This window comes from Ochlerotatus camptorhynchus, unplaced genomic scaffold (assembly GCF_037179485.1).
Source record: "Ochlerotatus camptorhynchus isolate MF236.1 unplaced genomic scaffold, CSIRO-AGI_Acam_v1.1 ptg000369l, whole genome shotgun sequence".
NCBI lineage: Eukaryota > Metazoa > Arthropoda > Insecta > Diptera > Culicidae > Ochlerotatus > Ochlerotatus camptorhynchus.
This window is the reverse complement of record NW_027040857.1, coordinates 688,207-700,000: the sequence shown is the minus strand read 5'-3', so window position 1 is coordinate 700,000 and position 11,794 is coordinate 688,207. Positions and strand designations below refer to the sequence as shown.

The window sequence follows — 11,794 nt, the reverse complement described above, 5'->3', positions numbered from 1 at the left end:
ACAACACGAGCCAATACGAGCAATCAGCCGGCAATTCAACAACTTCTTTTAAATGTTCGACTTCAATGTATCAGCTGACGTGTTTCGTCATCGGTTGCTTGGCCTTTTCCGTACCGTTGACCGTAACTATTTAGTTTAAGTTTTATTCATGTAGACAATAATTGCCAGTTGAATTTTTCAATACACAAATAAACAAATAAAATCAATGATCTTGTTTTCCTAGTTGCTTCATATAAAACTGTAACATCAGTGCGAAAAATAGACACTGCCCATCTCCGGGGATATTTTTTTTTACCGATCATCACTCCATTGTCATATCACATGTGCTCTATTTTGCTGCTCTCTTTCATTTTTACTATGTATATATTTTTTTTTTTCATGATTTGTTTTCCATCGATCTTGTTTTTCGCACTGAGTGCCAATGCTACCGACGCCAGGGAGGAGATGGACACCTGCCCCCATTATCTCATAAACCGGGAACCAACGGCTTTACTTCCCTGTTCCCTGATGTTATGCCTCAGAAAATCCCGACGGCACCGACTAGGATTGAATCCAGGCTTTTTAAGATGAGAGGCAATCACGCTTACCACTACATCACCAGCGCTGCTTGGAAAATATATAGACATATAGATTATTAGCAATGCTGTGCTATAATCACAGCGGGACGGCCGTTTAAAATGGTTCAACGGATGTGAAATGAGGGAACATTTAAATTTAACACAATTCTAAGAATTTCAAAGCAACATTAATTTTTTTTTTCACCGGCGCCGGTGGTGTAGTGGTAAGCGTGACAGCTTTCTAACACCCCAATGGGTCTGGGTTCAATCCCAGCCGAGGTCGGTGGGATTTTTCTGAGACATAAAAATCTCTGGTCACGTCTTCCTTCGGAAGGGAAGTAAAGCCGTTGGTCCCGGCCCATGTGTGTTGAATGGGTGCGATATCCTACGCAGGTGTGGAAGCTGCCTTCCTGCACATTCGATTGCCGTCAATGGATGGCAATCGATGTCCGTCGGTGATTGGCACTAGATTGCGGAACAGAGACCGACGTTAAATAAAAGAATGAAGATTATTTTTTTTTCACTCCAGCAATATTTAATAATAATATTTTTTTCACAAAATCATGAACATCCATAACATTAATTACTTTGTACACACTTAGAAATATCTACTCATAAACGAGACGTAATCCATATTGAACGTAAATGGTGAAACGTAAACAAACATTTCATGCAAAATTAAGTGTTCTCAAACCGAAACATAAGCATGTCGACGAAGAGAACGTTTGATTGAATTGATTTTTTCGTTCTTTTCAACTCATTCTTTTGTCAAATGGTCGGTCTCAGGGAACCGAAGTTTAGTTTTTCGTAGTCTGTATGTCTGGTTGAAGAATGAATTTATTTTACCCTGCAACAATGTTGAATGTAACAAACTACGTAACTACAGCGCCACCTAGAGCCGCGAATGTGAAAGTGGCTCGTTCCCCCATACATTTTGTCGATTTTTTCCCATACAAACTTCAAGCCCTTTGAGCGATGGGTTCCCGTGAACCAAATTACTTCAAATTTTGAAAAGGGTGTATCTGACCCCCCAAATTACCATTCCAGGGAAAAGCGTTTGAAAATCCAGGATTGATCTATTTTGAAACACTCTACTGGGCATAGAGTATGATTTTACTTGCCACACAATTATACTAATGCAAAAATGTTACAGGCCTAAAAAAATCCCAATTAACAGATGTGAAAATGCTCAAAGGAAACTAATTAGATCACTGGCGTACAGACTCAGTCCTCACTTATAAGTTAAATATTGTGTAAAGAAGACGTAATAATTAATATAAAAAATAATAAATCCAGGTTAACGAACTGTCGTGCACTCGGATCGTTACGGTATCAATCATTTAAATCAATAAGTAAAGCAGAAAGGTTTATGCCGCCAAGCCAATAACAAAAGATAAAGTCGACGAAGATAATTCGTGAATGCAGATTGAACCTTTAGCATTAGTTGCTTTTTTTTTCACCCCACTACAACGTTAAGTTAATTTCAAAATCACCTCTCATGACTCTCATAGAGTTAAGTTTGTTCATAGTTTTTAATGACTTCATGAATCATGCGCTTGAAGGATTATTTCTAAAGCAATAAATTAAGTAAAATTTATAAAAAAGCACACTCCTATAAAAGCTTGAGTAACTGTAAACTCAGGTAAATGCACGAGGTACATATTTTCAGCAAAATCACTAAAAGAAGCATGCATTCATCATTAGCCTAAATGATTACCTTTGTCATCACAAAAAAAAAATAGACTTAATGTATCTTTTGTTCGATGTTTTTCGGAGGCGTTAGACGAAATCAAAAAAGCAATATTTTGCCTAAAACAAAACGCCTCCTAGAGCCTAGAAGACCCAGAAGACAATATGGTCCATTACATTGCAATTTTCCAGGTAATCAAAACATCATTAGTTGACTTGACGGTTAACAATAAGAGAGGTAGCTGGGAAAGTGTTCGTTTCAGAAAACATGAACGATTCATACACTTAGATACGAATGAACTTTCATAGTAATGTTTTTATTCATTTTCCTGTGTCACAATTATTCGTTTTACTAATCACAAATGCTCAGTCAGTTTATTGTTTTTCAGTTAATTCGAAAATTCTGCTGAATTGCAATGAACTCGCTTTGATTTAAAACAGTAAAGTACACGAATATTTAATTCGTAATTGTAACACCCTATGAGAACCCAATCCGTTATCCTCTTCGATTTCAATCAAACCGTGACCCATTAGTCAATTTTCGCCAAATAGGAACCCACTCCAATCTTTGAACAGGGCAAACTGACATAACGACTGTCGTCACCCGCACGACACCCGCTTCCAAGTGTCCTAGTTCGCTTTATTTGCATAAAAAGGCAGCCATTGACGAAAAACAGCGTTGGAAGGAGATTAAGCTCTAACGGCACGGTGACACGTGTGCCTCTTATGGTTCTTCCACACTCAAATCCTTGATTGGATAAATCTCGACGCCGTTCGACGCTCTGTGGTCAACGACGATGGTTGTTGTTACTGTAGGAGGGATGAAAAATTTCCCTCGCAACTTCGCGGCATATATTTATTTTTTATTATTTTCCTTTCGAGTCGAAAAATCATTTCTCACCAGCCAGACTGTTGTTCCCTTAATTCACCCTCCGGGTATAACCGTAATAGATACAACCCTAAGTACAATTAATCGAGGGCAGAGCGGTATGGCATTTTGTACCTACACATCGTCCTTATTTTGTGAATGATAGTAACAACCACACCCGACAGGATCATCAATCGGAATGAACTGCTGCTCTCTGCATGTGTGTGAGATTACGAATGAACGCGGTGGGAATGGAATGAGATGAAACGAATGAAAATTATACAGGAGGGAAAGTAAGCAGTCAGCAAGGACCGCCTCTCGTTATCCTGCCTGTGCTTGTATGAGTTCGCGCTTGTTTGAGGTCCTTGGAGGCTGCACCCAATCAGAGAAGAGTATTTGTGTGCAATATGCGTTCGGCGTTAAGTTGAAAAGAACCTTCTTAAAACTGCCCGACTTCCATTGAAACTGGATCAAACCGAGTCAAGCTCTCAATGGAGAACCATCCCGTGCCGGTAAAAACACATTAAGGATTATAATTGTAGTGCGGTTGAAAAGTGCGAAGTAATTATCAGTGAACGTTAGAACAATCAAATGATTTTGACAGCAATACATTTGTGAACAAAGACATTAACGGAACATTGTAGTGAACAAATACTGTTAACAAGTGAAAAGGATAAGTTGTGACAATGCAATCCCCAGTCAGTTCCCCAGAGCTGATGGATCCTCGATACAGTCATTTAAGGATTCCTGCTTCATCGAGTAAGTGTTTTAAATAATTATGAATCAATGCATTTTAAATTGATTGCATATAACTACTGTTTGTATTACTACATATGGTTGACGGTGACAATTCAAGAAATTATTTTCCATTTGTAATTAAATATCATAATAAATAGACGTCAATGATTCGTTTTCAAGATTTTTGCATAATATAATTATTATATTAACAATGTTTTGAAACTTCAAAGAAATACTCTGCGATTACCATTAATGACTTCTGATTTCAGATTATTGAGTCTGATTAGTCACAACAAAATGTAGGACAAAATTTGGAACTGCAGCAATTCTTTTATTTTGAGACAAGTAAAAAAAAAACATTAAACGTAAGATTTAATAACGAAATTTTATAAGAACGAGAATAAAAACTCATAATTGATCATTACACATAGTGTTCAAACATGTTTTGTAGAAGTTATATAATTTTTTTGTTGTTGTTACCAATGAATTCCTGGAACAAAATCATCTTGAAATAAGCTTTTTAAGAAGAAGTTAATAATTTCTGATGATAACTTTGTTTCAATTAAGCTGCGAATGATAAATTCTGCATTCATTGAAATCGAACAGTATTCCATAACTACATTGTTAATATTAATCGAAAAAAAATCATAATGAAATCTTCCAAGGTCTTTAGTGATCAAAACGTAAACAAAGTTCTTCAAATCACTCAGTATCCGTTTTGAAATAACATTCATCAGTTTGTCATATCGACCTCTTCAGTTCAAGATCACAAACAACAGAAAGAACCACATACGGCAGAAATGAGCAATCATTGTGCCTTTCTCGGTATGAATATGAAAACATTTCCGGTCTTTTGTTCGCGCTCCCGGTTTCTCACACTACAGCATAATTGCACTCCAACCAGTTGAAAGAAAAGGCGGATCTTGCAATCCGACTCCCGGATGTCCTTTTCGATGCCTTTTGACTGATGGTTAACGACTATTTCTAACGGATTTTTTCTTATTTTTCTGTTATCTTCCAGGCCGCATTTTGTACGACGTCCCCTGCAAGGTATGCCGTGATCATAGCTCTGGCAAACACTACGGAATATACGCGTGTGACGGTTGCGCTGGCTTCTTCAAGCGATCGATCCGCCGAAGTCGGCAGTACGTATGCAAATCAAAATCCGAGATACCGTGCATGGTTGATAAAACTCATCGCAATCAATGCCGGGCTTGTCGGTTGAAGAAATGCTTCGAGGTTGGCATGAACAAAGACGCTGTACAGCATGAACGAGGACCCCGGAGCTCAACCCTGCGTAAACAGATGGCACTTTTCATCGCCAAGGATACACCTTTGCGGCATGAGCTGATGATTCCACCACCACTTCCAATGGGACAATCAACGATGGGTCTTGATCTCAGCATCCAAAGGAATGCCTACTTTAGTCCACAATCCATGGTACATCCAACATTATTCCCAGCTATGCAATCACCTCACCCATTGATTGCTGCCGATGCCATTCGAGAATCAGCCGCACAGCTTCTGTTCATGAACGTCAATTTCCTGAAAAATTTAGTCCCATTCACGAAACTACCGCTCGACGATCAGTTGATTCTTTTTGAAGAATCTTGGCGAGAGTTCTTTATCCTAGCCGTCGCACAATATCTGCTACCGATCAACTTCAATCACCTACTAATAGCCTACGAGTACCTGAACAATAACCGAGGTGAATCCATACCCGAATGCATAATCCGAGAAGTCGAAATCTTCCAAGAAATTCTCACTCAAATCGTTGCGTTGCGAGTGGACACCAACGAGTTCGTCTACCTTCGGGCGGTTGTTCTCTACAAAACAGAATTTGATCCAGAAAGCAGCATCTCCAGCAGCAGCAGTGACGGATCGGATATCATTTCTTCAACATCTAAATCAATCCAGGAAATAGCCACCGTCCGGGCTTTGGAAGATGGCGCCAAAGATGCTCTGGCTACCTACGTAAGAACGTGCCGACCTGTACCGTCCGATCGTTATCGCCTTTTGCTACAGTTATTACCTGTACTGAGAAACGTTTCAACCTACACCATTGAAGAACTTTTCTTCCGAAGAAATATTGGCCCCGCTCCACTGCTCAAACTATTGCTTGATTTCTATAGGCAGAAATAGCTCAACGCTCTGTTTCATCAACGATCTGATCCTGGATGATTAGATCGCTAAATTGACTGTGATTGATTTGTGTAAATAACATTTTGAAAATCTTAAATTGAATCAAAACCCTTTAATAATATAATGATAAATATTCGTAAAAACCTTCAGTGGTATTGTTATATTAGCGCAATTTAAAAATAGTTGCTAAATAAAAGTGATTGAACAAAACAAACAAAAATTTATTTTTTTTTACACACTGCCCAAATGTCTATGCAAAAGGATTACAAATCCTAATGAACGGTAATTTGCAGCAAAATCCTCTGAAGCTGATGCCGACGGATTTCCAGAATGGAAAAAATACAGCTACGTTTTCATTCATTCTAGCTTCCCTACAAACAGCAAAGCCGCCATACTGGCTTAGGCCCTCACTTTTTTTTTTGCTTCATTGTTGAATAATCCTCTCAATGATGATGATGGCTTTCTGTGACGGTGTTCGTCTCACTCTAACGCATTGAAATCTCTGCCTAGGACCGACTTACGATATCAGTCAGGATCAGAGGCAAGGATATTTTGCTTTCTGTTTGCGTCTATCTCGTTCCCCTATCTTCACCATGTGTCTTTGCAAGAGAAGCGCCTAACTGACTGCAGCCGAAATAGACGCACTCCCTTGCCATGAATAATAGGGTCCCTACTGCCGATTCAAACCACGTGACATTTAAGGGTGGAATAAAAATACACATGTAGTAGCATGTATGCTACTGAAAGAATATTTGAATAATGTTCTTAAGATCAGTCTTCATAGGTTGATAAGTTCTAGTTGTCGCATCAATTGTTATGCCTAATTCTAAAGTTAGGTGACCTAATAGTCAATTCGAGGTTTATGCAATGTCTGTTCCTATTTTTTTTTTAATTCTAAAAAAATCCAGATCCTTCCAACCTTAACTACACACACTCTGAAATTGAAGCAGAATTCAATAATGGTATGCGATATTTCGAATCAGATCACTTATTTCGCACGATCTGAATGTTATGAATTCTCGTAAGGCTCTTACTTTTAGGGACCATGAGTGGTTATTATACGCCTTTATTAATTAATTCATTCAAGGATTCTGCACACCGAGTTTGTAGTGATGGAAAAAACGTGAAATACTTCCATCCTGAGCAGCTGCTTGCTTTTGCTTTAACCTGGGCTGAAGTCAAATTTTGTGACGACTTCAATTCGTTGTCTTTAATTGTTGGTTTCAAATTTAGGAGACAGTTTTGGTTGTCCTAACGTATGCTATTCCCGTGATATGGGGGCTTCCGAGGATTGATATCTCATATTCAACCGCTGGATCCCAGTCACACGCATCAAGAGAAGTGGGCATAGGTACTCATAGCGGTACCAATACCCAGCTTCCCAGCCTCGTATCCTTCGAACTTCCTGGAAGCTTAGGAAAATTTCGTTTAATTTTAGGGACCTACCCAGATGTTAAGGAATATTTGTACAAAATGTTGAGGATCTTCCCAGACTTCTAAAAGGCGCAGCTACAAAGCAAGACCATGCTGGAGGTGGCTGGGTTCGATTCCCGGTCCGGTCTAGGAATTTTTTGAGTTAGAAAATTTCTCGACTTCCCTAGGCATTGAGTATGATTGTACTTGCCACACAATTGTACTAATGCAGAAATGGTACAGACATCGAAAGCTCTCAATTAATAACTGTGGAAGTGCATCTAGAACACTAACTTGAGAGCACGCAATAAGCTAATATGCGATATGTAATAAGCTTGAAATGCGAAGAAGAAGAAGAAGCAAGACGAGCGAACGTTCAATATAAATTAACTCTTAAACAGTAATAATTTATGGTTTTCCTGAAAAGAACTGTTATGTCGTGATGGTTGAGTAATGCTGAGCTATTAGGGTGTTCAACTGGCTGGCGAGCTGCATGTTGTTTGGAACGACGGTGACGCGCTTGGCATATAAGGCCCACAGCGACTAACGAAGAGCTACGGAATCCGATCAGCTGTGAGGGCAGCCTTGATAGCTACCTACTTGCGAGCAGCTTGTCCTTGTGTACTGGAAAACATCACCGCTCACCACACGCGGTGGTTGAATGAACACCGTTAGGTGAGACCGGATGGAATTCAATTTTGAAATCTGTGTTAGGGAAAGTGATTTTCACAGGCAATCGGTGATAATTTTAACTAGTATAGCAACAGTTCCACATACGTGCAAATTTCAACAGTTCCATTTTGAAAAATGATAAAGTCTTAATTTTAACAGATTCGTAGCTATCGATTGGATCATTAAGAATTAAAATCCATTTGGATAAAAATCAGACAACTTTCATGACACGACCGACTTTGGTTTTTAAAATTGCACCCCCAATGTTGCCTTAAAAATACATGGTTTGTTAGATTTTAACATATGGGAACTGACATCCGATTGATTACTTTGACAAATGTCCTGAAAAACCACTTTAAAAAATTTATGGCGTTCCTGAAAAGAACCGTTTTGTCGTGATGTTTGAGTAATGCTGAGCCATTAGGGTTTTCAACGCAAAGGAGGCTGGCGAGCTGCATGTTGTTTGGAACGACGGTGACGCGCTTGGCATAGATGGCTCACAGCGACTAACGAAGAGCTACTGATTCCGATCAATAGCGGTGCGGCTTCGTAATTCTCCGGTAAATGGACGCTCATGTGGCCTTTCGTTGTGTACTAGAGAACAATGTCTAACGCCACGCGCCGAAAGCACTGTTGCTGCTGCTGCTGATAATGACGACCGACCGGATACCACCACACACGGTGATACACGGTACAGTATATGTGTTATGTAATTTTCAAAAGTAACGTATTGAAAATCAATAAAGTGTTCATTCTAGCAGATTTGAAGGCAAAATTCCAATCGATTGACTTGTTTCGATCTAAAATTCATCCGCTTTTGACAGATTTATATGTGATTAAAACCTGACCACTTTTCGTAATGCGGTCGATTTTTTTTTTTTTTAATTGCACCCCCAATATGTTGCCGAAAGACGTAATCCTACGTCAAAATTACGCTGAAGACATAAATTCATAGAACTGCTTTGTTTCGGAGGTATTAATTTAACCCCGAAAAATTACAAACCTGGCCCACTGTGTCAGATACTTATTATTACTAAGCAACTATAATTTCTCATATAATTGCTGGTTTGTTAATCGCGAAATTTGCTTCTTTTATATAAATATATCGTCTACTTTGCAACATATTAAATATTTATAATAATTCTGAACGATACTAAGAGACCATGATAAAATTTACGTGCTATTTTTAACACGGTTTATTGAAGTGTCCGTGACTAAGTGTCCACCAAGCAATACCGTATGTGCTATTTTGTTTCAAAATGTAAAAAAAAAACTTTCAAACTGTTCAGGTGGGTGCTGAAATATAGTCCGGCCATTCGACCAAATGCCGTTTGGCAGAATGCCGCTTGGCCGAATACAATTAAGCCAAATGCCGTTTGGCCAAATGGGTCGTTTGACCGAATACTTGAAAAGAGATTTTCTATTTTCGAACACTATTAGATTCCTGAGTAAGTCAAAGCTCTTGTTTCGGAATAATTTTGAGCTCCCACATCCCAAGCTTAGTAGAATGTTTCGATCCAGGAGTTTTTATTTTTTTTAAGTTGTATATTGCTTAAAACAGATATTTTATGTTTTCGATCGATTCATTATTCTCTTAACCATAAGATGTTCTTTTTAGTTATGTGACTGGCATGATTTTTAGCAGGACACCCTTTTAAACATGAGCAGTTTTTTGAAGTTTTGATGTTCTAATTATTTGTTGCAGCTTGTCATAAGTTTAAGGTAAACTAGAATTTATTTTTTTTGGAAATTTCTCCTTCATTTAATCATGAGCAGTTCTTTGAAATTTGATGCTCTAGTTATTTTGGCACAACAAATGCAGCTTGCTTTAAAATTTAGATAAATTTGATTTTAATATGTTCAGGAAATTCTTCCTTTTTCAAACACGAGTAGTTCTTTCGGCATACTACGCAAGGCTAGATGTGAGTAAGGAGCTTTTAGTGCTTAAGTAAAGACAATGTGCAATTTCAATTTCGTTTATCAATTTGGAGCCAATCAGTATTCGGCTAAATGACATTCGGTCAAATGGCCCGGGTCCTAGAAATATACATTGCAAGAAAATACTTACTCCAAAAAATTTGTTCCTTTATTCCCGTCATCGAAAAGTCCGTTAACACACTTCCAAATCTTGAATCAAGTTTAAACGAATAAACTTCCATTGCATAGCCTGCAAGCGGGCACCCTCCGAACATTTTCAACCACCGTAGTTGTGAATGGCGACAAAAGGATATGTCAATTTGTTCGCGTGACTGATATTTGAAGAAGCGATTAAAATTTGAGCCCATGCGATTCAGAACGATCGTGATGGCCACGAGGATGGCACTCAATTGTCGTGGGCTAGTGAGAAGCAATTAAATAAATCCCTACCCTTTTCGGAAAGCACCACGCAAGCCGTTGGGAATTGTAAGATTAACCCTTGCATGCATTTCCCCAGTTGATGTGCTACGAATTTGAAATCAAATGTATGTAGATGTGATTATCTACTGGAGTCACTGCCGGTGAAATTATTTGCAGATTGTTGATAAGAATAACCAAGCTGACATTGAGTTAACATGACACACACAAAAAACCATTGATATTTCAGGTAGAAGGAGACGTCACAAGCATTGGACAAAAAAGTAACAGAAGCAGATTTTATGGGTGTCACCAAACAAGTCATAAAGTATTCACCTTTTTGGCATAACCATTATAGATGGGCGATGATTTAAGACTTACAAAGCGGTAAATATTTTGCAAACTAATTTTGCTTCACATTACAAATCAAAGCCAGCGAACATAATGGGCGTTGTGTTATCCTCTTCATTATTAGCGAAACGACTTGAATTGTTCGTTCTAATCTGTTTATGGTTTTCCCTAGCTAAGGACACCGGAGGTACAGACATCTCTGGTAAATCAGTGTGATAACAGAATGCCGTTAATTGGTGCTTTCCGAACTCGACCTACTAACGAGTCTACAAAATGACAATGGTTTCCAGTTTTTTTTTATGCATGGGCGACCTATACGAGGAGCACCAAGTAATTTCACCGGGTAGCGATGGAAATCTTGGTACGTTCAAATTTTTCATACTAATAAAATGAATGGAATTGTATTGCACACTTTATTTTATCCGTAGAACTTCTAAAATTTCATATATTTTATACATTTTTAAAGTTTTCTTAATGTATTGAAGTATCTACTTGACTGAATGAGATATACTTTAAGAGATCATAAATATTTTGGCTTTTCGTCCTAAGTTGAGAATCGAATATAAATCACAGTCTACGACAGCATTTCTCAATAAATAGGTCGCGACACACTAGTTGGTCATGAGGTGCCCTTACATGGGTCGCAAAAATTCAGACAACTTGGGAATATTATTAAAATTTCTTCCAAAATTCAGACAGCTTAAGAATATTTTGAAAAATTCACCCGAAGTTAATCCAAATTTTAAATTATGTTCCGTTATTCAAAATTGCACTATAATATTTTTTTTTTGTAGATTTCAAGCGGTTTTAATTTACATTTCTTAAACATTTATGGACATTAAAATATTCAATCAAATTGATGGCTGCATTGAAATTTTTGTGTACTGCCCATCTGTTATCAGAATCTAACTTTGCGATGGTCCATTAATTATGTCACGCAAATTTGGCCCATTTTCAACCTCCCCTCCCCCTTTGTCACATTTTTGTATAGACCTTATTTTTTCTGTATGGGTCGTCACAGTTCCCAACC

At 38.2% G+C, this 11,794-nt stretch overlaps 1 protein-coding gene across 1 annotated transcript; it reads left to right on the top strand.

Moving 5' to 3' along the window:
• Window positions 1-3,595: 3,595 nt before the first annotated feature.
• On the top strand, window positions 3,596-6,096 carry tll (nuclear receptor subfamily 2 group E member tailless). Its single transcript, XM_065232422.1, has 2 exons — window positions 3,596-3,873; window positions 4,874-6,096. The coding sequence occupies exons 1-2, from the start codon at window positions 3,801-3,803 to the stop codon at window positions 5,992-5,994; spliced, it is 1,194 nt and encodes a 397-aa protein (XP_065088494.1). The 5' UTR covers window positions 3,596-3,800; the 3' UTR covers window positions 5,995-6,096.
• Window positions 6,097-11,794: the final 5,698 nt, after the last annotated feature.